This window comes from Podarcis bocagei, assembly GCF_964188305.1.
Source record: "Podarcis bocagei genome assembly, chromosome: 1".
Taxonomy (NCBI): domain Eukaryota; kingdom Metazoa; phylum Chordata; class Lepidosauria; order Squamata; family Lacertidae; genus Podarcis; species Podarcis bocagei.
In genome coordinates this window covers 81,546,610-81,573,399 of record NC_138125.1, presented here as the reverse complement: position 1 = coordinate 81,573,399, position 26,790 = coordinate 81,546,610, and the positions used below count along the sequence as shown (strand labels likewise).

The 26,790-nt window shown below is 43.8% G+C and overlaps 2 protein-coding genes across 4 annotated transcripts in view; one reads left to right on the top strand and one right to left on the bottom strand.

The window, feature by feature from the left end:
• Positions 1-15,035, top strand: part of SYT12 (synaptotagmin 12) — a 67,343-nt gene extending 52,308 nt beyond the window's left edge. For both annotated transcript variants that reach the window (XM_081212554.1, XM_081212555.1), the window contains exons 6-9: positions 10,494-10,709; positions 11,004-11,124; positions 12,188-12,321; positions 14,528-15,035. In XM_081212554.1, the coding sequence (XP_081068680.1) occupies positions 10,494-10,709; positions 11,004-11,124; positions 12,188-12,321; positions 14,528-14,701 (645 nt within the window). In that variant the 3' untranslated portion in view covers positions 14,702-15,035. The remainder of the gene's footprint in view (positions 1-10,493; positions 10,710-11,003; positions 11,125-12,187; positions 12,322-14,527) is intronic.
• The window catches only part of IGHMBP2 (immunoglobulin mu DNA binding protein 2), a 99,719-nt gene continuing 85,189 nt past the window's right edge, over positions 12,261-26,790 (bottom strand). The window contains exons 16-20 of one of the 2 annotated variants that reach the window (XR_014012726.1): positions 22,393-22,532; positions 21,702-21,871; positions 15,780-15,885; positions 13,890-13,989; positions 12,261-13,717 (exon numbers count right to left, since the gene is read on the bottom strand). The gene's annotated coding sequence lies outside the window, so the exon portion shown is untranslated. The remainder of the gene's footprint in view (positions 13,718-13,889; positions 13,990-15,779; positions 15,886-21,701; positions 21,872-22,392; positions 22,533-26,790) is intronic. The other variant, XR_014012727.1, reaches the window with a different exon arrangement.

Below are 26,790 nucleotides of genomic sequence, written 5' to 3'. Positions count from 1 at the left end.
CAGGCAAGCTTTTTCTTATGTTAAGAAAAACAAGTCTTCTCATCCCCTACCAGAACTGAAGGGATTAATTTATTGTGTCATCTTCCAGGGGCTAATTTGTGAGGGATTCTGGGCATGTTTATAGCACTGCACTGTCTCGTTGCAGATGGATGGTGCAGACATGCAGTTATACGAGTCTGTAGCTAGTGACCCAGCTCTAAACATATTTACTTTGAAGCAAGTGCCATTGATTTTCAATAGAATTTGCTCTCAGATGAGGTGTTGTTTTTCCCATGAGCAGCAAAACCTGTTTAGTTATTTTGTTCTTGCCCTTTGAAAAGCTTCTGGCTCAGTTTGGGGAGCTGAGAGTGAGTTTGCTCTTCCTGCCCTGGTGCCTTGTGACAGCTAAGCTGGGCACACACAGCAAACATCCTCCCTCCTCAACCTGCCCTACTACTGAGAAACGATGAAAATTTAATGCTTGCTTCGCTTGCTGTGTTCTCTGGGCTAATTCTGTCTTTTCCAAGCACCAGAGGGGCTTGTGCCAGGCAGCCAGAGATGCTAGAGGGAGGAGGATGGAAGAAACTCAGCAGCGTATCAGGCAGAGCAGCTCAAGCCCCAAAGGCTTCATTAGGGAGGTGCTCCTTGGCAGAAAGGGGCTTGGGAAACAGCAGGAAGACAATTTCTCGATCACACAGTGTCCAAGCAAAAATTAGGTGGGAGAGAGAATGCCAAAGTGGTCAGGAGCTGTTCCCAGACAGAGTGGCAGACAGTCTGCCCTCACTCAGCCAGCAAATGTCAGAAGCGTGTGAAGAAGTACTATCAAGAGGCAGGAGACTGGCAAACTTGAAACAAGCCCACAAACGCCTGTCTGCCCACATGTAATTTTAGAGAAAAGGACCACGTTTTGTCAAGCTTTCCTGCTTGGTTTCCTGGAGGAGATTCGTGCTTGCCACAGGAGACCAGGTATGTGGCTGTTTACAAGCCTGAAGACTGGTTTCCCTTTATCAGGCGGCACCACTACAGTACATTCATTTATCTTGCATTCTTGAATTCTTGGCATAAGCCAGCCTTGTAAATCTGTGAACTGAAGTTACCAGCCTGCAGAACTGTTTACTAGTCATCTAGGGCTAGCAGAGGAGGGATAGAGAGTTCCAACCCTCTTTCAATGGCCTTCTCCGTTCCTATGGTAGGCACACTTTGTCCCCTATCTTCTTCGCCCGCCCCCCCCATTCTGCTCACTCATCTGTATACCATTCATTGTCTCCAATGAGTACCAGGTGAGTGCTTAAATACAGGGCTGTCATAAACCTCTCGGTTTCACTGTTCCCTTGTGGGCAGCATGGTGGCTGTGCTTAACTTCACAAGCGTCTGCAAATGGCAGATTCTGCACATTCATTGTGATAGCTGTCAATGTCTCTGAGCGTTGGGATCCTTAGAAAATATCAGGCACTGAGGACTTGATGACCATAAAGGACAAGACAAGTTGAATGGATGAATGTCTGTCTAGTCCTGTGCATGCATGCAGCCAATCATCCTTGTTCTTCCCAGAGGATAAAACTAGGGATGCCTTGAGCCTACAGGCAATCATAGAATATCATACAAATCAAGAGCTGCTGCAGGTTTTTCTCACATAATTGCCTCCTGTTTTGTTCCTCGCCCTGATGCTTCATATAGGTGGCCTAGCTACTTTTTAATTTTAAAGCCCCATTTTCAATTAATTGTACATTTGCCCCTTCTTTTAAAGCAAACAAGTGGAATCATTTCTTTGAAATGTTAAAAAAGCACTTTGGGCAGGAACAAATAAATAAGTGATGTCACTGGTTGTGCAAAGATGCAACAAGAAGGGTTTTCCCCAGGAGAGAAGACCACATGTCTGTCCAAAACATGGTGGGGATGCTTCTACAGTAGGTTCACTCTTAACGTTATGTAGATCTGGATTGTACCCTTAGGCTCCTCTGGAATCCTAGCCATGATCAGTGAAATAATTCCATGATAAGCAGTGTACCAGCCTTATATAAATCAGGATCTTCTTGACAATTGCATTATTAACACTTTTGCAAAGATGCAACATCTTGAGATATCCAATAAGAAAACTAGCATGTATGATGAGATACTGACAAAGTGTCCTTTGTTGTGACTGGTGGAACTGGGTGGAACATTCCGTATTGCGCTCCCCCTATTTCAGTCAACAAACAGGTTCAGTTTCTTTAAAGTCAAGCTGCAGACCCCCATGCAACATGGTAATTAGGAGGATATAGGTTATATTATCTTATCCCGCACATGGAAACCTGTCTCTTGCCTTTTCATGTTGCTGAGCTTGTTCATCTATTTGCTGCTGACCAGGGCAGACTCGGCAGTGAAGTGATATAAGGACAACACAGCTGATGAAAAGCTCTTCCATTTGCCTAATTAGCTGAGAAAATTAGAAGCCAGCCAGGGAAATCTGATGTAACTGCGGGGAGTGACAGTGCTAGGCCCAGACAGGGAGTTGAGAATGCCATTTTCTGGTGCTGCTGCATCATGCTCCACAGACCCAGGAAGGTATAACAGAAAAAAATGTTTCAGTGTGACATACACCAGTCACTAAAACCCATAGAGATTTCAGTGGGAACTGTCAGTACTTTGTCTGCAGTGATTTTAAAACAAGAGCCTCTTACACCAGGCTGTGCAAGTAGAAAGATTTTCTAATGATTTTCAGCCTTCGAAGGGATCACTCATATGCCATTTCACAGGGGTGGCCAACTTCCAAGAGACTGCGATCTACTCACAGAGTTAAAAGCTGGCAGTGATCTACCCCCTTTTTGGGGGTTCAGGTCAAAGTTGTTGAGCACGCCTGCCATATCAGAACTCTTGGCTGGTAAAGTGTCCTGCCTAGCCATGTCCTTTCTTCCACAGAAGACACACAGGCTGCATTCATGCGTGACGCCCACTTCCTGGCTTGCTGTGATTTATTATGAACAAGCAGTGATGTCTGATCACTCCCAATTTGGTCCTCGGTTGGTTCAAGTAGGATAAACAGACTTGGAAGCCACAGTGAAGCTTGGCTTCTCATTACAATCCCAACCAGGGTTTGTGGTTTCTTGCTCCCTGATGAGCCATGAGCACAAGCCAACAACCAAAGTCATGGCTTGTTTCTGGCTTGCTGAGGAACAACAAGCCACTAACCCCTGGTTTAATATAATGGGAAGCCAGCCTTAGTTGCAGCTCCTTTTTACCAGTTACACCAGGGGAGGAATGATTGGGCAATGTGTGTGAGCTCGTTAACAGCAAATAACAATAAGCCGGAAATCTGATTTTATAAGTGGTTCAAACTTGTTTTTTTCTTCTCCAGCTTGGTCCAGGGGTATAATGCAACTTCTCTGTAATCCAGTTGGAATAATCCACCTTCCCCAACCCAAAGTTTCTTTTTCAATGGGCCATTTTCACTTTTCAAATACTGCTCGCTCTCTCTATTTAAAAGAGATATTGAGATATTTTGTGGATATTGAGTTCTACTGCAGTGTCACTGTACCACTCATTTATTCTTTCTGGACCACCTCAGCCAGTCCTCATTTGATCTCAGTTCTTCTGCCTGGTTGGCTTTTTCAATACTCCATTTTCTTCCCGTTTCCACATTGTTACACGCCCTCCAGGACTCCTGTTTGCTTGCCAGATCCGCTTTTACTTCTTTTTGTTCAAAGGGCTCTTTGTTCTTCTGCCTTATCCTTCTCTTCTTCTTTACTTGTATTCTTGCCGTCTTAGTTGTGCCCATCAGTCTATGGATTGGATTAACCCCCCCCCTCCTTCCTTCCCTTCTCTCTTGCTGTCCCCTTTCCCTGGAACTCATTTTACCAGGCTGTCTGTACCTCTCCCTCTGTTTTAGCATGTGGAAAGCCATGAAAACTTATCCTGAGCTGATATCATCAGAACTCTGCATACTCTTTTGCTTGAAACCTTTCTCTATTCCTAATTGACTGGGGGGGGGGGGCGGAGATTGCATGTTGTAAAGGTGTTTTGTTTCTTTATCTGTGGGATTTTGTTTCTTGTTTTTTAGCAGGTGGGAGGAGAATTGGTTAGGTTTTAAGCCTGCGGCAGAATTTGTGCTTTTTAATACAAATATGATGGCAATATTGATAACTGAAACACCCATAAGTGAAGTGACTCTTGCTTCTAAAAACTAACAATAGCTAGCTTCTCTGTGGCAATGGCTGGCTCCACAAATGTGTTGCAAGGCTTTCCCAAGCAGCAGGTTTGCCCAGAAAGGTGACTAGTAATGTACTACCAAGCAAGGTGAAGAATCAAATAAGATCTAGAAAGGATGGAGAATGAGGGCAACCTGATGTGAAAATCCTGGTCCTTCGGGTGTTCTTAAGGATGAGAAAAAGCACCAGGGAGGGCAAAATGTCATGAGTGTGCAGGAACAAGGGCATCTGAGAAGAATTGAAGGCAAAGACAGGAAATTGGTTTGAAGAGGCTGTAGGTGACCACCTGTTTTGCATGGAGGGGCACATGCTTCATCTAGGAAGCTTTGAAGGTTCTTCATCGAATCATGACACCTTTTTCCTGCTTCTGACATTCATGATTGTGCACTAAATGTAGGGTGAAAGTAGAGCATGGAAAGTAGGGTGACCCAAGAAGTAGGAGAAGAAGACAGCACACCCATATCTTTATTAGTTATCAAAGAGAGTTTGGGCAGCATATTTAAGAGCAGCATGGAATATTTTTATTTTGCAGTACATAAGGATGAAATGCAGGGACTTCCAAGGAACAGGATGGTAGAGAGTGGTCACAATAGCCTGAGGGCAGGGTTCTGCTAACTAGCTCTACTTGTGGAAGCCCATGCAATGACTTCCACTAGTGCAACAGGGCCTTTCCCCTCTCTTCTCCCTGCCCACCCCCAAATTAGCTCTGGTGGCGGGTCAAGTGAACCCTCAGAACAGCCCCTGGAAGGGAGGAAAGCGGTGTAGGTTCCATATCTTGCACCAGTGTGGTGTAGTGGTTAAGAGCGGTAGTCACGTAATCTGGGTAACCGGGTTCGCGTCTCCGCTCCTCCACATGCAGCTGCTGGGTGACCTTGGGCCAGTCACACTTCTTTGAAGTCTCTCAGCCCCACTCACCTCACAGAGTGTTTGTTGTGGGGGAGGAAGGGAAAGGAGAATGTTAGCCGCTTTGAGACTCCTGAAGGGGAGTGAAAGGCGGGATATCAAATCTAAACTCTTCTTCTTCTTCTAGTGGAGCAGTGGCCACATATTTGTAGACCAGACTTCCTGAACGTGGTGCCCTCCAATTTTTTTGAACTGCAGTCCCCATCATCTTTGACGGTTGGCCATGCTGGCTGGGTCTGATGAGGGGCCATAGTCCAAGAACACCTGGAGGGAGGTGAACTTGGGGAGGCTGGTGTCGATTAGAAGAAGATTTTGTCCATGATTGCTTCCAAATCACAAGGCTTGGAGCATGGCAGTACAAAAGGGGTCGCTGTTTCTAGCATGCATTCTTGTCACGCTGGTGGCCCTACTGTAGAAAATAGCTGTAGAAAATGTCTTTCCCCCCTGTAGATTTTTGACTGAAATTGCAGCTCTTGCTTCAGTGAGGTGGAAGCTGATGCAATGAGCAGCCCAGCATTGATAAGTTCATCAGTGGGGGGTGGGAGAAAATGGGGGAAGGGGTAGGTGGGTGGTTGGGAAGGAAGATTCTCTTATGAATGGACATTGTTTACAGTATTTCCTTTCAAATACCAAAGCGTCTGCCTCTTTGACTTTGTGCTGCATGGTTGATCATTTATTTAGCAAACCTCCCACGCACCCTCAGAATGGGAGACAGAAGCGGGCGAGGAGGAGGAGGTGGTGGTTCACTTTGTAAATTTACATTCTCAGAGGCAGGCCAAGTGGGGGGGGGGGAATCTTCTAATTTGTATCTGAAATCTTCCCTCAGTATGATGTGTCTCCTTTGTTAATTGCAGTGAGGATTAGGAGTTAAATGTTCTTTTCCTACTGGTGATCAAAATACAAGCCTGAGGGGGCGGGTGTGTGTGTGTGATTTGCTCAGCGTCCAGGGCTTGGTCCTGATTCTGATTAAAGCACTTACTTTGCAACATTTAATTCCCATCTTCCCTCCCATGAGCTGATCTTCACAACTCCTCTCTGAGAGACAGTAATTGGCCCTAGATCACCCAGCCGACTTCATGCCTGAGCACAGATTTGAATCCACAGCCTTAGTCTTGACACTCTGAGCTTTATTCCATGCTGGCTCTGAGCCAGGGTTAAGCACCAGAGCAGAAAAACTAATAACAAAGGGTGCCTTTAGGCATGTGCATAGTCCCTTACCAAATTATGTGAGGGGGTGGTGGTATCCCGGATGAAAAATGGGCTCGGCTGTCAAGTGACCTTGAGCTATGTTCCCCAGGCCTTTTAATATATGCAGTGGTTAAGTCTTAACACTAGTGGAATGCAAATAGGCATAATTTGCTTGTTAGGTTTAATCTGTCACATTTATGACCCTGTCTTTCCCTTCTCTGCAGCAGTTGGAAAGGGGTGATTCAAATAGGGGAAATGGTCAGGGGGGAAGGGGTTAACCCCCTTCCCTAGAGCTGTGGACACAATCCAAGTCAGCCTCTCCCCATAGCTTTTTCTTTAAGCAAAGGAAAAGAAGTGAGGGATCTCATCACAGATCTCTCTCTCTCTCTCTCTCTCTCTCTCTCTCTCTCACACACACACACACACACACACAAATATTTTTCTTACTTTATTTTAAAATGCGTATATCCTGTCTTTCCTTTTTTGAAGCAAAACGATATTCAAGGCAGCTGACAGTATTTAAACACAAAATACCTATTAATACAAACTGAAGCACAAGAAGCAGCCAACCAGCAACTAATTAATCAATTAGGCAGTGGCAGTAAACAAAAACCAAAAGCCATAAGAAAGAAAAGAGAGCAGTCAGGAAGGGGGATCCCTTTAAACTCAAGAGGATTTTGAATGCCCTTGGGAACAGCACAGCCTTTTTCCTGGAAGGCTGACAGATGGGGTGGAATAGCTTTCCCCTGGGAGGGAGTTCCAACTCTCAGTGCAAATATGGAGGAGGCACTGTTCTGAATGTGTGAAGCAGTGGGGATGTCTGTGTTCCTGCCCTTTGTCCTGCATCTATATAGCTACTAATCAGTTCATCTGGCACAGCTCTTCTCACACTTGCCAAGCTCCCAGAGATTGTAAGTGGCGCCCACAGAAACTCCCCTTAGGCAGAAACATTGAAGATGGAAGGCAGCTCTTGTTCCTGGCCAGCCTAGAGAGAGGCTTCTGCTTCTCCTTGCACCTTCCTTCCTCTGTCCTAAGACACATGAAAACATGATGTGGTCATTTCCCAGAAAAAAATGTGCTTCTAGGGCAAGCCCCACCACCACCCTTAACCTAGCTCAAAGCTTCCATGTCTTCTCCCAGCCATGCAGATTATCCTTTCATTGCTCGTTTCCTGTTCTCTGCTCATGTGCACTAAAAAGTCATTTGGGATGCAGCCTGGAAAAAGAAAGTCCAGGAGCCCCAAATAAATCCCTGGGTGAGATGAAATCCAGAGATGCTGCCTTTATGTACAGTGGTGCCTTGCAAGACGAAAATAATCCGTTCCGCGAGTCTCTTCGTCTAGCGGTTTTTTCGTCTTGCGAAGCAACCCGCTTAGCGGATTAGCGCTATTAGCAGTTTAGCGGCTATTAAAGGCTTAGCGGCTAAAAGGCTATTAGCAGCTTAGCGGCTTAGAAAAGGGGGGGAGCGAAAAAAATCGCAAGACGTTTTCGTCTTGCGAAGCAAGCCCATAGGGAAATTCGTCTTGCGAAGCGCATCAAAAAACGGAAAACCCTTTCGTCTAGCGGGTTTTCCTTCTTGCGAGGCATTCGTCTTGCGGGGCACCACTGTATCTTTAACAGCTGGCTCACACAAGCAAGTGCTGCCTGCCTTTTTATGCAGATGCTATTCTCTTTGGGGGCATGACTGTGTGGAGAAACTCGCATGAGCTGGCTGCTTGGGGTGGGGGTGGGGAGAGGGCAACAGCCATTTTCATTTCCACAAGACCACAAAATGTGCCGCCTCTTTGTCTGTGTAAGCAGCAAATGCCTTCTTACTGCTTTGTCTCTGAGTCTGAAGTCATGTAGAGAAGTAAGGGCTCTCGGTTACTACAAACAGGGTGCAAGATTTCTTTATAGGAAGGTTTTCCACAGGGTCCTCCTCTCCCTGTATGCACCATGCCTTTAAAGGGTTGCTGGGGATTGTAATTTTGTTGGGGGGGGGCAAACTGCCCATAATACTTTGAGGAAAATAATTGTGCTTCAAATGTATTTTAAAGGTCTAGGGTGTACACAGCAGTATCGTTTTTGTTTGGCTTGTTCTGTTTCCAACTAATCTTAACTCTTTTGGTGGCAATTCATACTAGGAAAATCTGGCATTGCCCACAGAGAACTCTCCCTTTCTGTATAATGTCCTTCAACCCCAAATGGCAGGTTTCAAGTGGAAACAGGAAGTGAGGGCTGTGTTACTTTTACCCACTATCTGAGGCATTCCCCCCCTGCCCCCCACCATTTTTGGGACAGTATAACTAGCATCTTGTGAGGGGGAGAGGGTCAGATCATGGAGAGGCACTCAGAACATGAGAAAACCTGACCCATTCCTATTTTGCATTGGATGTCTTCAAGTTGCAAGGCCCCCTTGAGAAAGGGGGGGGGCAAGGCTCCTGCACTCTTAATGGTTGCGTTGAAGAGGGGATTTCTGCATGAAGAAGGTGCCATCTTCCCATCTCCTGACTTTGCCACCTCCAGGAACAACAACGACAGGGTTTAGCTGGGGAGGCCCAGCTGGATGGGCAGGGTACAAATAATTATAAATTATTATTAGCTTTTCATGGGCTCTGAACAGAGGTTTGTGGTTTGTTTGAGGAGAAACAAAATGTGTGCCTCAGCTCAGACAGTAAAGCCAAACCTTGCTGTTTGTTGCTCCCAGGGTAGCAGCTGAGAGCGAAGTGGGGACTTTAAAGCAGCAGGGACCAGCTGTCTGTTTATTCACATTTAAACCACACAAACATGGCCAATGTGGCTGAGAGGTTTGAGGCCATCCCTCAGAAGTAAGTTAACCTAGCCAGCATCTCCTGGCCAGTGTCTACGTTATGACAATGTGTGTCCACCTGCATGTAATGATTGGCTGTGCCTTAGGGAGCCATTCTGGGCACAAGATTCCGTATTTCAGAAACTGTATTATTATTGCTTAAGCAGCTAAATCATGAATTGTGCAGTGCAAATGCTCTGGAAAGTGGGCACAAGGAAAATGCTCTAATCAGCAAAGTGCATGAAACACATTATTCAGAGAGGAATCACCGACAGAAACCAATGTTATGGATTTTGCACATGGAGCGAGCCGGTTGCTTGGGAGTTCCCTTCTACCTGAGTGTGTGGAAGGTGTCCCTGAGAGAACAGGGCAGCAGTGGTGCTCAGCTGGCAGCAGCAGGTGATATGTATAAAAGGAGACCTGACAGCATGGAACCTGAAGAAGATCAATACGTAGTTGGAAAGTCATCAGTGCAGATCAAGAGCACGTGGGACATCCTAAGAGGCAGAAACAGAGGAAGTGTATCCTAGGCAAATAGTTGAAGGGCACAGGTCCTTAGGTAGCACAGATTGACACTGGCACCCAAATAACTGCTTGTTTGTCTTCTCAGACAAGTTACATTAATGCCTGTATTTCTAGAACAGAGCTGGGGGAAAGATCCAAATCTTGCAACTAGAATAAATTAAGCACATTTGCACATAGAGACTATGTGGTATAGTGGTTAGAGGAGACCCAAGGGAAACCTGAGTTTAAATATCTGCTGAACCATAAATCTCACTGCATTTGCAAAGGTCCAAGTCGTGAGGTTATTGTGAGGATAAAATGAGGACAGAAGTGGAAGAAAAAGAAAACAGTTGCTTTTATTTTGTACATTCATTCTGCTTCACCTAGATGTGGAGTGGAGTGGAAATCCTATTCAGCTACCCTCTCGCATTAGAAATTTCACTGCCATAAGGGTGAAAAATGAGGGGGAAGGGAAAAGAAAACTGAAAAACTTGATTGTTGATTCTGCACCAGTTACCAAATCCGTCCATTTGTGATATTATGATATATGTGTGGTGTTTGAATGTGTCATTCCAGTGTTTCTTTCCATTTGCTGGGCTTTGAAACGGTGAATCTTCAGAGATGCTGATCTGTTGAAAGTGTGTTAGGCTGTGTACACACTACTCGGCACTATAGTTTACCCCCCATGGAGTTACAATTCCCAGCAGTTCTTAACAGTATTCTTGGAGGAAAAGAATGTGCTTTGAATATCCTTTGAAGGTATAGTGTGTGCACAGCCTCTGTGTTTCCAGGAGCAGAAGTTTTCTCAAGAATGTATTTTGCTGGCCTTCTGTCAACTGATATCCCTGTGCCATTCACGTCTGCACATATAGCAGCTTCCTATGTTCCTGTGTTTTTTCCTCACCTGGCATTTCAACCCTCTCCTGTGCTTCCTTTTTATCTGTGCAGATCCAAAGGACTGCCTACTCAGTCTTCTTCGATGAGAGGTTTTCAATCCCCTTGGACCCTTCTGCACTCGAAGAAAACAGCTTGAGGTTTTCCATCTTTGGCATAGATGAAGACGAAAGGAACATCAGCACTGGAGTCGCTGAGCTGAAGTTGTCAGACTTGGATCTCTCCATCAGGCCCTTCAATGCATGGCTGTATCTACAGGACATGAACAAGGTAGCTTATTGTAGCAGGGCAGAGGACAGTAGGGTTCTGGAGAATGGGTGGGGCAAGGATATGGGGCAAGGATATTCAGCCCCTTCGGATAGCGGTGCCCTTGGCAACCATCGAAATTGACTGAATTGGCCCTCAAATGTTGAGGGCATGTGCCCTCAAATGCTACCTTTTTATATAGCTCAGTTGCTTTCTAATGTTCCCCACTGCCTTGAGCTAGAGTAGTAATCTCTACCATTCATTTTGTTATAAGGCCATTTAATGAGCAGTCACCTGTCTCCTTCTTATTCCCTGCAGGCAACTGATTCAGTGGGTGAAATTCTGCTTTCTCTTAGCTATCTCCCAACGGCAGAGCGGTTGACAGTAGTTGTGGTTAAGGCCAAGAATCTTGTGTGGACCAATGGGAAAATGACTGCAGGTCAGTAAACAGTTTTGCAAAGCTCCTCCGCCCTGCCCTGCAGCTGTGACTGGATAGAGTGTGAAGATGTTGCCTTACTCCACAGTGGGTAAATTAGTTGTGCCTGTGATCACAATTTTTATTGTGAAAATAGTGTGGGGAGAAATGGTTAGCCCACCCTGTGGTCGCAGTCCCAATTGTTCCTTACAATTGGGCCAATTGAAAGAAACGTAGAGAGAGAGACATAAATGCATTCATTATGCATTGTCTCCCCCATGGCATTTAGTTTGGACCTCAGTGTCTTCTTTAGTGCTCTACTAGAGACTGCTGTCAAGCTCTGGGCATTCCTTGTTCTTAGTGGTTAGTTGTTAGGAGGAGATGAGCTGGGAATCAAATCTGTCTTGGTGCCAATCTGCGATTCTAGAGGGCCTGCCCTATAGTTTCAGCTGCATGTGGTGAGGTTATGCCACTCAGAGGGGAAGGTAAGGCACCTTAAGGTGCACAGACTCAGACATATTCACCTTTAAGCTGGCTTCATCATAGCATCCAGGGCAGACCCACTGAAAACAAATTTCATCTAATATTTTAAAACTTCTGAGTTGCCTCAGCAGGGTAGTAATCAACTGTTCCACAGTCTCCCTCTTAGGCATCCTATTTGGGCTTCTTGAATAACCATCAGCAGAAGCTGAATATCTGTAGGGGGTGATTCTCTTTGAAGAGCCTCAGAAGTGATCAATTAGCTTCCAGTTTTAATTAAGTGGATTTCTCTTGGTTATCAAAAGTGAAGAGCACATGACCAGTCCTTCTAACTTGTATGTTTTTCCTGTGGATATTACCTTGCTCTCCAAAATGTTGCGAGTGGATTATAGCCCTTTAAAACTAAATTAAGCTAAAAAAAAAGTTAAGTCTCATATATGAATGTCTTGCCTGTACAAACACCTGCTGTTAAATAATATAGCGGTGCGTTTTACTGAAAGTAGCACCAGCTTCAGATACTACATCTTTTCAGAGGTTAAGTCTGCATACAAGAAACAATTTCCTCCGGGGATCCAGTAAAACCACCCTCTTCTTACCATCCTATCAGATCCTTTTGTCAAAGTGTACTTGCTGCAAGACGGGAGAAAGATCAGTAAGAAGAAGACTGCGACAAAGAGAGATGACACAAACCCAGTGTTTAATGAAGCCATGATTTTCTCAGTGCCAGCAATTGTTCTACAGGTAAGAGCCTCCAGGTTCACAGGGACGATTACAGCACCATCCATTGAGCTACTGCATTGCTAAGAGCATAGTCTATAGCATCAGGCATACAGTTCACACCAAGAGCACCCAGGGGAAACTTACCCTCTCCTACCAGTTCATAGGATCAGCCTGCCCGGCTATGAAATACACCAAAAAATGTTAAAGGGCTCCTAAAATTCAGTCCAACTATTCCTTGGTTAATCCTAGAATCTTACTGTGAAGGTCTGCCTACTGGAAAAGGCTAGAAGCAATTTCATCTCAAGCCCAGTTCACAAGTCATTTTGGTGTGTGACAGCTGTGCCTGTAATGACTCCATTTGCTTTGTCTGATGCCGGTCCACTTGTGTGCACACATGTCACTGGTCGAATCCAGATTTTTTGCCAGCCATTAAAAGTGGATGGACAAAGAAGGTGCTTCTTCACACAACACGTAGTTACACTGTGGAATTCCTTCCCACAATATGATGGCCACCCGCTCCAATGGCTTGCTTCCACTATGCTCCACTTACAAATAAAGCAAACTTTTGAAGTCTCCAGGGCACTCTCATCCAAAAGAACCTAAACCTGGCAGTGTTGCTCCTGGAACCTCTCACCACTCACAGTCATAGGAATCCCCTGTGAATAGCAGGCATGGTGGGGGAGAGGGCAATTCCAACTGGGCCCATGGCTGGGGCAAAGGGTTAAAGCTCCTTCCCTTCACAATCCATGCTCCTGAAAATACAAACCTGCTTCAAATGGTACCATTCACAAATGTTAATGACAAAGCCTTAGGTGATGCAGATACTTCTCTTCGGAATGAAATCCTAGGAAAACAGTACAGAGAGAGATTCTCTTCATCGTCAACTTATGTTAGCTCTGTTCATCTTAGAAGCTCACCCAAGTGATGAAGGGCTGGCTGTGGCTTGAGGACATCCTAATGAACATGAAATTAAACGGGGTATAAACTGGCATGCCCAGGGCAAGAGCCTTCTTCGAGGGTTAGACATTGCCCTTTTGCCAACACTGGTGATCTGAATGGTGAGGGTTAATTTGTTTGTTTAGTCCAGAGGAAACAAACCAAACATGTATTGGTGATGGGGAAATCTCTTAACTAACCATGTCATGTATCGTCCTGCATTTTCTTTGTTCTTGTTAACATGCTATGTTGTCTTTTACTGGGCAGCGAAGGTGGCCTTCAGATTAACCCAGACAAAATCATTAGTAGACAACAGTATCCAGCTAAGTCATAATAAGAACGTAGCACTCATTTCTTCCTCACTGCGGCTGACATCTATAATTTTAATGAATCTTTCTCCGTTCAGAAGCTTTTCTTGATTGGTGATAGATTCCGCCCACAAGGTTTTTGGCATTCAAGGCAGAGACTTTCAAATTAAACCCTGGGAAAGAAAAACCAGTACGGGAGATGTAAACACAATCATTGCATCACCTGCAAGGCCGAATATATAATTTCATTTGCTTTTCAGTCATTCAGAAGCTTCGGTGCTGGGAGCTAATATAACATATCTAACGAAATCATCTTCAAAGGAGACAAGAAAAAGGATGGGTTACCATAACGACCAAGCAAAGGCCGACTGCTGTGGCTTCTCCTGTCCCTTCTTGAGGATGATGCAAATTCATGGGGGTTAGGGCAAAGGTTCTCAAAGTTGTACTAATATGTAAGGGAAAGAGAAGTAATGTTTCATTGGACACAAATTTTACAGGTGCCTGAAAGGCCCTTGGGGCTTACTTGTCAAACAGGAAAGAAACTAGCTGTTGCTGATGGCTAGTAAAATGTTGCATTCCTTAATAACTCATAGTGGAGGGCTACGAGGCTAAGCATTCCCATATGGTGGTTCTGATATTGGAAGGAGCGTTTTGGTGTCCTCCTAAGTGACGCTGCACCAAAAATCAAGGTGTTGTCTTTCCCCCTCAGGTTTTTCAGGCCCAGCATACTTCCAGCCCCTGGGTTGATTTTGAGATCCAGTTGGGCAATTCTGGATTGTTGCCAGATCTCATTGTGCTGCATTGTTACTTTTCTGAATGGAATGTGGACATGAATTCAGAATGTGAATTCTATATATAACCAGTAGTGGAAAATTAAGAGTGCTTTTCAAGGGTACCTACAGCAGCCACTTCTCAAACTACATCTGATGGTGGTAAAAATTGGGTCAATGGAATTTTGCTAATATCCGCTTGTGTCCTTGCAGGAACTGTCTCTTCGGGTGACTGTCGCAGAGTGTTGTGAAGACGGGAGAGCTGAAAACATTGGCCATGTTGTCATAGGCCCAGCTGCAGGTGGGATGGGCATCACACATTGGAACCAGATGTTGGCCACCTTGAGGAAGCCTGTGTCCATGTGGCACCCACTTCGGCGAAGCTAAGGCATGCTTGCACCTTGCTGTGAATAATCCAACTTGGTGCCTAAACTATCAGTAGGCAGATACTGTTGGCAAATGGAGTTCATTATAGCTAGGAACAAAAACTTATTTTTTCTCCAAATATTCTTCACAAAATGGAGTTGCAGCAACAGGAAAGGGGGGGAAATGTTCAGTTGCCAAATGGAACCACACAAGCCTTGGAAAAGCTTCAGACAACTGAAACCTGTAAGAGAGGAAGCCATTCAAGTACAAGGGACTGCCCTGAAGTAGCTTGCTGACAAATAGGGTGGCCTTTTGCCTCCATCACTCTAAAATCACCAGCTTGGAGAACCAGTCATTTAGTAAATTTGTGGGGTTTTTTTACTAGGAATTAAGAGTCCCATGCAGCTTTCCTCCAGCCCCGAGGGTCAAGGGGGAAAGCTTTGTGTACATATGTGTGTGTGTGTGTGTGTGTGTGTGTGTGTGTGTGTGTGTGTGTGTGTATCTCTATCTATATCCATTTGACTCCACTTAGATCTTAAATGCATCTACTTGGAGGTTAGAGCCACTGAATTTAATAGATCTTGCTTTGAAATAGGCATGATTGAGATCACAGTTTTATATTTGTCACATTTTTTGGCAGGAAAATCCCGTTCGATTCAGAGATTCCAGCGTAAATGAGCTTAAGATCATAACTTCATGGAACCATCATCAAATGCATCTCCATCCATGGTTCCAATTCTAGAAGAGTAGTCACGTTTGCCTATTGCTACAAAGAGCAGCAGGAGACCAACTATTGTAGCCTATTACAGGAATAGGGAACCTCATGCTATCATAAAGTAGACCTCAGAGTAACATAGGCTACGCTGGTTTGTTTGTTTGTTTGTTGCCCTGGTGGCATCATTCATTTAAACTTGTCTGTTGCTTGTTACAGAATAGATCTCCAAGCAACTTACAATAGGCTTGGTAGCATTAACCACAAAGTGTCCAGCATGGTCAGAGATGACCATCAAAGCATGATCTAGACTACCATGTAATGCTGTTTAATCCTGATGCCCCCCCTCCCAGTGATAGCAGCAGCATCACTTAGATGCTTTCTCACCAGAGCAGATGTTCCATTGCCATTTTGAGCACATGAATCACATGTCAATCCAAGCGGTCCATAGATAGCAGGCCCTTTGCTTGCCATTCAGTGGGATGCAGGGTTGCTGGGAAAGGGAAAAATCAAGAAAAAAACAAAACCGTTTTGTTTTTAATGACAAAGTATCATGAAAATCGGTCATTGAGCTGGCTTAAAATAAGCGAATATGTGATTTAAGTAAAATTTTGAGGAAAGGAATATCAGTAAAATGGGTACCCTAACACTACTCCATTCTCCCAAGCCATTCTGCCACCCAATTTAAAGGCACGTGGCTTTGTATCTAGAGCTCTTTCGCTGTTGAAGAATTTGCTGCTTGGCTTAGCTATACACACTTCATAAAGCAAAATGGAAAACACAAGCGCTAATGATCTGAAAAGCATTAGAGGCCACTCAAGCTTTAACTCTTTTTCTTTCTTTTTTTAAGCAATTCTCTGAGGATGTCAAGCCTGCTCAACTTTAACCATGAAAGAGCAGAAATGCTGATATTAAAAGGGTAACTTTATGTTGAACATAAGCCCATTTGACATTTGGAGTTTATCAAGAAAGCACTTTCCTTTTCTGCCTCCTGAACCTTGGCAAACTCCATCAAGAGTGAACATTTATCGCTTTGCTAAGGCCTGAGCAATTCTGTTGTTAACAAGTTTTACATAGATTGGAAGGGAGATTATTCTCCACCCCATTTGATAAAGCTAGACAGCTGCTTAATTTGCCTTCTGTGCAACCAAATACCACAGTAGGGCTGGCTTTAGCAACTGGACAGAACCATCAAAAAGAGAGACATCTGGATTCATTGAGCTCAGGTGTCCCAAGGACTCTTAAGAAAAGTGTGAAAAGTTCCTTTCAAGTGGAAGCTTTGCTATGTGCCAAGGAGAACTGTGATGGTAGGAAGGTAGTCCTATATCCTTATGAATCCCATGATGCTTTGCTTATTAAAATGATGACATCGTCAGAATGAAACAATCAGAAATCAATTAAGAAAGCTGCAGAAATGATCAAGCATGAGCATCACAACAGTTGAAAGCAATAGCAGATTAAAACCAAATGCAACTGATGTTTGAAAGAATCTTAAGAAAATAAATAGGCCATCCCAGAATTTAAAAATGCCCTTGCCTCTTTAATCCTAACTTAATTATGTCTATCCCTGAAAAATATTCAAGCTTGGAATTGCTGGGAAAAGAGAAGAGAGAATTTTAAGGTGACCCTCCATAATTACCTCTCTTAATGCCCTTATTGCATAAACTTTGCTACAGAAATTATAACCAGCTGATCTCAAAGATTAGGGTGGCATTTGAAATATGATATCAAGGTACATAACAGGAAGGCACCAATTTCAAGAAGGGAGGAAATGCCTGGTTTCCCCAGGGGAAAAAAGGTTTTTTTAAAAAATTGGGGTCATGATTTGAACAGGTTTCTTTCTCAGGGACACGTCAACAAATTTCCAAACTGGAATTCAGATTAGGTGCCAGGGGATGTACATATGGTCTAATTCATGTGGGGGCAGGGGGTAGGTCAAAACCAGCATGTTGAAATGCATTTCTTCATCTTTAACATTTTTCTCCTGCCATCCTGGCCCTGGGCCTCCATGGCAGCTTACAATAGTCGTGCTTGTGAAACACAGAGATGCTGTGTGGTTGGTAGAGACCTGGTGTAATGTGCTCCTGGCAACCCCTGACTCTCAGAAAGTAGACTGCAAAGCTTGAGCAGTCAGTAAAGGTGTCCCCCTTTGCATCTTCCATTTCCAATAACCAACCCTTGAGATGACAAAGGGAAACCTGAACAGGACAAAAATGAAGACATCCTTCTTGCAAGGAGAAGCAGTGGCAAAGCACTCCTGGCCATCTCCAACCATTAAGCAATTGGCTGAAGAGCACCCCAAGGTGTCAGCAGTGAAGAACAGGTGTTCCTGCTCATTGTAGCTCCAGGCCACACTACCTGCACTGTCCATTATCATCTTGAACTTGTATAGGTTTGGCCTGCCTCACCCAGTCCCTCTACCATGGCCAGACGATGTATTTCAAGACTTGGATAGGATGAAATTCCAATTTATCTGCCATCAGCATAATACGATCATGCTGGCCATAAAACACAAACTTTTATTTCCTGTGACTTTTCTCTGAAGATGCACTTCTTGTAGGATACATTTACTTTTGGGATAAATAAAGACTGGCCTTTCTTTAAAAGCTGCTCACACTGCAGGACTGAGAGAGATACTGCTATGATGATTGTAATTACATTTGTACCTCAAATGTTTGATATTCTCACCTGTTCCCTCCTACCCATCCTTCAATTCTAGAAGAGTGGCAGACTTTTGGGAAGGGGTGGGGATTGTCGGTGATTTTGTAATGTAAAGTGTATCATCACACCATTCCTGTATTATGTGCATCATTTCTGCTGTGTCAAAGCAGCAGCTGTGCTCGTGTAACGTATTTTCGTAAGCTTTGTACATAATCTTTTCCCCACTGCACATGCACATTGTTGACAGCACCTTATGCATTTGACTCCTCCTGCCCAATTGCAGTTATCTAGGCTCTAGCTTTCATGTGAGGGAGGAATTCTTTTCTTGTTCTTAAAGCCCAGATAGTGCACACAGCTGATTCTGATTCTCTTGCCAAGGTGTACAGAATCTAACCAGACACTTTGGTAGTCATGGCTGGGGTTACTCTTGAAAACATTTCTGAATTGGCTGCCTAACATAGGCAGCCATGTTCAAAGCCAGCGTAGGGCACTGCCAAGATACAGTTCTGTAACGTTAAACTCTGGATTTAATGATCTTCTGCAAGTGGGTATTTCCTCCCCCCTTCACTTGATGGTAATGGGTGCAATTTTAATACAGTGGTACCTCGGGTTACATACGCTTCAGGTTACATACGCTTCAGGTTACAGACTCTGCTAACCCAGAAATAGTACCTCGGGTTAAGAACTTTGCTTCAGGATGAGAACAGAAATTGCGCTCTGGCGGCAGCAGGAGACCCCATTAGCTAAAGTGGTGCTTCAGGTTAAGAACAGACCTCCAGAACAAATTAAGTTCTTAACCCAAGGTACAACTGTATGTGCTAAGTCAACACTACAGCTATTGAGGGTTGAGTAGAGACTCTGGATGTCTGCCTCACAGTCCTGCTCTGACAGCACTGCTACTCAGATATTCTTCTGGATAGACACCCTAGGATAAGAAGTGCATGTATGTTTTTGACTTGCTCCAGAGAAGCGGACACGGAGCAATGGATCCAAACTACAAGAAAGAAGATTCCACCTAAACATTAGGAAGAACTTCCTGACAGTAAGAGCTGTTCGACAGTGGAATTTGCTGCCAAGGAGTGTGGTGGAGTCTCCTACTTTGGAGGTCTTTAAGCAGAGGCTTGACAACCATATGTCAGGAGTGCTCTGATGGTGTTTCCTGCTTGGCAGGGGGTTGGACTCGATGGCCCTTTTGGTCTCTTCCAACTCTATGATTCTATGATTCTATGACTGTAAAAATGGCTACATGGGATATTTCTTACGTTCAATAACCTCTCACTTTCTTTGGCAATTTTAAATGATACACACACATGAGAAAAGATGCTAAAGTTACAAAAGGAGCTTCAGCATCTTTTTCAGGTGTATTTTCAAGGCAACTCCCCTCCCTTTTTTGTATCTTTGATCTTTTGCAAAGAGCTGTGATCGGGCGGGTTCCTGTCCTCAGGTCAACAACAACAAATTAAATCCTGAGAAGGGTGTGCCTGGGGGGGGGGGAATGTCCCATTAAAGTATTCCGTTGATCCAAAGATGTACTTTACACACAATTTAAGCTACATATTGTTGTAGCAATAGGATCTCACAAAGACAATATTAGTGTAGTGCTACAGTAACATGCACTGAATAGCACCAAATATCTACTACACACTTAACACTGTCTCCATTTCAACACACGAGAAAGGGTGCTGTGCAGCTGAAGCTGCCTCCCCTGCCTGTTTATTCTGCATATCCCACTTCCAAAAGAGGCAAGCCTTCCCATAAGAGCATCTAGTCTCGGGCTGTGGGCACTGCTGTAAAAAACAACAACAAATGCGCCAGGTGCATAATCACTCCAACTGACTTATTGGGAGCACAAACAAAAATAGTGCTTCTAACATCACAGATAGCACCCAAACCAGACTAGAACGTTAGGTGTGCATTGCAGAATCTTTTAGTTTTTCTGGATCATAGTGTGGAAAAACAAGCTGCTGTGGACATACACTTGAAGCATTCTGTTGTCACTTTCAAGGCTATCATCTGCTGTACAATGCGTCAGAGCAAAAACCCAGTTCATACTGGGGCATATTTGAAAAGCAAATAAATAATTTGAGGTAATTGGGCAGCTTGACTTTTTTCCCCACCTCCCTGCAAAGGAATGGATCCAAATTAGTGTCTATGAGTGCATACTTGTAATGTCTGAACCCATGGCATACTGCTTCAGTATATCTAGATATCTTGCTGCTGCTGGGATTTAGTCATGGTTCCTTAGTCCTCAATTGTATCTGATATTTTTGTCACACAAATGGCCTCACTACAAAATGATAGCGCCGTTTCTAGAAGACTAACATTGTTAAATCTCATGAGGACAAAACAAGCAGAATTATGGTATCCTAAAGACTAACCAATGTCTCCTCAAATGAGTCTCTTGGCAACAGCATATTTTTTTCCGTTGCAGGTGATAAGGCAGGCTGCTTATACCAAAAACTCATACTGCAGTAATTGTGTGTTAGTCCTTAAGATGTCACAGAGCTCTTTGCTGCAATTGCAAAACAAACACACTAACATTTGAACATGGTCTAATGTGAGCTGGTGGGACATCGCCATGGAAACATGGGAAATTGAAAAGGTAATTGAACCGACTCTTGTGCAAAGTGCCCAGGGAATGGCTCCTATCAGTACTGTGCCTCAAATGTAGGAAGGTACTGACAGCTCAAAGATTATCTCAAGGATTAGCTTTGGCAAAGTGGATAATGAATCTCTTGGGTTATGGATGTTAAGCATTGCCTGATTCGTTTTCTGATTCAAGATACAATCAGTCTTTCATTAAAACAGAAAACACCAATATTTCACTACTAAGGGCATTGCTCCCATGAAAGAGATGACTGCTGTAAGCAGCAACCTGCAACATCACTGTATGGACATCACTGAGAGTCTAGCCTGAGTCTGCTCTGTGCTGGGGAGTTTTGATATGGGGGAGCGTTCAGTCATGCAGCCTTATCACCTGTGCTCTGAATAGGTCATGTTCTAACAGGGTTGTGTCATTCTTATTCTCATTGTGCAAAATGGCTCTATACCTGTGCATGAAGTGCATATGATTCCATTGACTCAACGCAGACAAATGAAATTCAACCAGTAGCTCAGGTTAATGCTTAGGAAGAAAATATGAGCTAGATTCAATATACCACTACTGAAGTTTTAAAAGTATACTTGCGTATCCATTTTGTTCACTGCATCACAGCCTTTCCCAAAATTGGGTTCCCAAATGTCTGACTACATTCCCATCAGCCTCAGCCAACATGGCCTGATGATGATGGATTTAAATTTCTATAACACCCTTCATCCGAAGGTCATGGGGTGATTCACAACATAAAAATACAAAATGAGAACACAAAATACGTAATAAAAAACAAACCAATAACTTCCCTCTCACATGTAACACATTGCAGTAATCCAACCAAGAGATTACCAGAGCATAGATGACAAGTTAGGATATCCCTTGCCTGCATAGGAGCACAGCTGGGCCACTGCCACCGAGGCCATGTGAGCCTCAAGTGACAGCAAAAGATCAAAGAGTATGTCCAAGCTATGTACTCGCTCCTTCAAAGTGTAACCCCCCCCCCAAAAAAAGCAGGCCACCTAGAGAACTGCCCACTAACAGTGCCTCAATCTTACCTGGATTGAGCTTCAGTTTGTTGGCTGCCGTCATCTACAATGAGATCATGGATGAGGGACATCATGCATCCACCTGGCATTCAGCAACAGCAGCTGCAGACTTGAGGACTGGCTGATAGGACAACCACAATTCCCCGGGTTGGAGTAGGCACTGGTACATGGCACAGTCACTATTTATATGAAAACCCAAAAAAGTTAAAAGCACACAAGTTAGAAAGCAGTTTAAACAACGTAAAACATTTTCACACAACTCGGACAAGGTCATCCCCAGAGAAAATGATGTCCTGGGGGTGGCCCCTGTCCTTGCCTCTCTCGAAGCTGCTCCTTCCAAAGGGGTAACCCCCACCCCCGGTCAGCCTGATGTAGCCTCCACTCCCCTGGTAGATTGACTCTCAATCTGTCAGTCGGTGGGGTGGGGCAGGCTTCACTCTGCCAGCCACAGGTGCAAAAAGACCAACTTCCTCAAGAGGAAGAGGCATTCCAGCAACTGTGGAGGTCCAGGTGAATAGCCTTCCTTCACTGATGGTCTCCAGCTGCTGCTCCCACCTCTAAGAGCAAAGCATCAGTTCTCCAGTGGTCAGGGATGATGGGGATTGTAGTACACCACTACCTGGGGGGCTCACAGTTAGGAAAGGCTGGTCTCCCAGACAACCCTAGAATGGGTAGGAACAGAAACAGGACGCTGCCTTACCAGGTCTGTTCATTTCTCCCATCTAATCCGGTATTGTCTGTTCACACCAGTAGGAACTCACCAGGATCTCAGGCTGATATATTTCACATCACTTGCTGCCTGGTTCTCTTTTAATTTGTCAGGGCTGGAGCTGGGATCTTCTGTATGCAAATAAAAGTGCACTATCACTGACCTATGATCCCGCTCCAATATTAGTAGCGGTTCTCCACCCCAATATTTTTCTCTCTATTACAGCCTCATAAATGATACAAAGGGCTTGGGGGGAGGAAGCAAAGTATGCTGAACAAAATATATATTATTAGATGAGCAGTGATCCAATCCTACGCATGTTTACTTAGCAGTTGGTCCCTCCACACCCGTTGCATGAGTAGGATTGCACCAGTAGCCCAATTCATTCCCACCTCCCTCACATACCGCCACACAGAGGCTCTTACCTTGCCCCTCATTCTTTTTACCTTCTCCCATCTTATTAAAAAGCTGTACCAGGCCAAGGCCCATCTAGTCCAGTATCCTGTTCTCACAGTGGCCAAGCCTGATTATGAGTTAGCAACATCTGTGGATATCATTTGCACCGTTTAGTTAAGGCAGGAATTGCCTTTCCTTGGCGCTGTTAGTCATCGTGACATCCCTGCAGCTGGTGTTGTCATAACTTGCTTTCTGAGCCACCCACTTGTCACTTTGAAGAGCTCCCTCTGGTGACCACCACCCACCCACACCCGATTCTGAGCTGCTATGGCGTGGTATTTCAGGGTCCATCCCACTCAGTCGCTCCATGAATGTAACATGACATTTCCTCCGTTTCATTCGCTCTCTTTGAACAGATGGCCATGAATAATAAGGGATGTTTTCTGAGAGCTGTTGTCAGTTGTGGATGGGGGCTCCCTCGCCTTTGTATGGAAAAAATAAGAATGACTTTGTTGAGTCAGCTGTTCTTATTTCAATGGACTCCAAAAGAACAAAACAAAACTCAATGCATCCTTCAGTTGCCAGGGTGCAATTAGCCTCGAGGTAGGGGAGAAAATTGGTTCCACTTACATGCTAATGTGAGACTACCTAATCTCCCCACCTCACCCCACCAAAATACAAAACATGAATCAACATTTTATTTATTATTAATTTATATCCCACCTTTCCTTCAAGGAGCTCAAGGTCACGCACACTGTTCTTCCCCTTCCTCATCTTATCCAACAGGTAGGTTAGGCTGAGAGACTGCGACTGGCCCAAGGTCACCCAGTGAGCTTCATGACTGAGGGGATACAGCAATCCTTCAAAATGTGCACTTCTCTGAATCTTGCAGTGGAAGCCTCCAACCAAAAACTATATATTAGGGGAAAGTTTGCATTAAATATATAGATGAGTGAAAATAAGATACAAAAGTGCATTATATTCGGTAATGTTGCTTGCAAAACATGTATTTAGGAGAATGCAGACAGATTCTCATGGCGATTATTATTATTATTGCATTGCAAACTGATTCAGAAATGTGGCAAACTGAATTTGAGGTTAGAAAAACAAGAAACATTTAGTCTCACATTCAGACAGGAGTTCTCTGATGGCATGGAATCTGGAAAAAAACATGGCCTTACCAATGTCAGTTTTGCACTGTAGTCCGCAGAATGGTTCCTCCAAAGCAATCACAGAGAGAGTGATCTGCCCCAGTAAGTGACCCAAGGGTTGCCATCTTCATTATCATCAGGGCAGACAGTATCATAGGTCATAAAAACTGCGCTTATGCCACAACTTGCATGTTAAACAAGATGAATTTGTGCCCGTCTTTTTCACTGTAAACATTTTGAACACAAATTGGTTCTTCAAAAAATGAGGAGAATCTGTTGGCCATGTCTTATTGTGATTAAACATAACAAGCTGCACTTTAATGGACTGTGTATCTTAAGGCAGATTTAGATTATTATTTACAAGAGGAGCCACAGAACATAACAGTTTGCCACGGTCAACAGCATGGAGCCCACAGGAATCAGTGTGCGCAAGAGAGTAACCCCCATCGTGAAAGTTCTTAGCAATTCGCAATGTGTGAGAGACTGTTTGCACTGGCTCAGCCTCTCCTACCCTGAACATGCCCCTTAAACCTGCCCACATTTTACTGGAAGCCATTGATTGGACATCCTCCTTCCCTGACATTCTGAACAGAGGAGAGGTACAAAGAGCTTATCTCTATGATACCATGACAATGGTTGATGTAGTTGCCCTTTCCCATTGATGGGAAGACTGATGGAGGGCATGCCCACATTTTTGTGGTCCTCTCTCTTTTTTTAGCTCTTTTAGATTTGGCAGCCATTTTGTGTTAGGACATACCCCCATAGCAGCCATTTTGTGCCTAGCACCCACAACACTGCCTCAAAATTCCGCTCGTGCTCACGAGACCAAAAAAAGGTTGCAACCTCTAGTTTGCATTTCCCCCTTTTGGGTAAAAATTCTAGAAGAACATACATTTAGGAAGTAGAACTCCAATGACACAACTTTTGAAATGGGACAACTTGCCGTTGTTGTACTCTGCCCCGAGGAATAAGTTTTGTCAAAATGTGTGAGGCGGCCTTCTTGATCCAGGAAATTCTACTTCGGGCAGCTATCTGATGTTTGCCTCTCTTTTTGATTCTTAATAAATTCTGTACTAAGGAGACCCAAATTCTCCAACAAGCAAACAGTTTTTATGCCCAGAAGGAATTATGCAAATTGATTCAATATACGCTAAAGTGCTTATTTTGCATAAATGTTCCGCATGCTTTACAGCTCAGTCCTAAACATATTCACTCAGAAATAAGTCCCACTGGTTTCATTTGGACTTCTTTGCTAATAAGAATGTTTAGGATTGCAAATTTTGATACATATTTTTAAAATATACAGATTTATTTTACAAAGAGTGATGCACTAGGTGATCTGAGGATTGCAACCTTCATTATAATCAGGATTTATAAATATTATTCACCATATTCTGTACCAATACAAATTGTCCTGGCAGGAGGAGGGGTACATAAAAGTAATGAGCAATGGGAAGGTGTATAGTTAGGGGAAAGGAGCCAGAGAATAAAGGGCATGTGACCATGTAGGGTAGAGAGACATCATCTCTTGAATGCTTCCATAGAACTGCATGGTTTCAATAGGAAACTTGGTGAACCAGTCAGACCAGTTCCTTTGTTAAGGTAATGACCTTGGCCAGCCTCATCTTAAACAATTTGCTCCATCCTATGTTCTGGTTGTATATATGTGCAAATAAAAACATATCACCTAAAGACATGTTTTGTCACATCATAAAACTTAAAATAGGCTACTACTATGTGCATTTGCTTGGGAGTAAGTCTGTTCCATTTAATGGACTTTCCAAGTAAACACGGCTGGCACCAGTCTGTACACCATGAAACTAAAAATTGACCTGTTCAGGCCCAGGTTCTACTCATTTGGTCAAATCTTTTACCTAGGTTATATACAAAGCCGCATGTCAGCAATGATGCAGGCAGGCCAAGCACAGTATCTGTCCCCCGAGTGCGAAGGCTGCTCAGCCATTATCAATTACTCATTTGAGGATTGTTGACTTGCAGGAAATTTCCAGGGATGGCATGTTTCTAGTATTAGCTGCTATGAATGTGTATCTCCCTAAGTGCCAGTGATTAAGATGTGAACGGGTTATTTTGTTTATTTGTTTGTTTGTTTGTTTATTTGCTTACTTGGTGTTGTTTTGTCTGCTCAAAGATTCTGGGGAGAACGTCAGGCAATTGTGTGGGTGGATTTAGTACATTTACTTGGAAGCAGGCGATGCTTTGGAAGTTGGATGATTTATTTAATGGCTGTAGCATTGAAAGCTTGGGATAAATTGAAACAAAGTGAGCACAAATGATCAATTTGTCATTGATTAGTGATAATGTCCAAGCAATACTTGGCAAAGAGTACTTAGAGGCTGTCTTTTTCCATTCTGGTTCAGCCTGCTTGCTTCGAATGCACTCCTTCATTAAAGATTCAAAACTTATTTTAATATTTAAACTTTTTCTCCCCATGAAGAAACCTATATTATTTTGGCTTTATCATTAATATACCCAGAAAGGGGGAAATAGTAAATATTTTTGCTTGCAGCTCCTTTTCAATTAAATCATGGAGGTGACTTCATTGGAGGTGACTTCTAGCCACATTTTCACCTCATTTTGAGGAACTGGAGTACAACTTTCAGACTACATGTGACATTCAGTGTTTATGCATTGAAGGGTTGTGCAGTCCCTAGTCTGGTTTTATAGAGCTATAAGAAGGAAGAGTGCAGCATGGGGTTCAAATTGCCCAGGAACTGTACAGACACATATGGGTCACCTGGTCACAGTTGTCCTCATTATGGAGAGATGTATTGACTCTCTATTTATAGAAATTATTTCTAAATTTACATATTTCCATATAAAT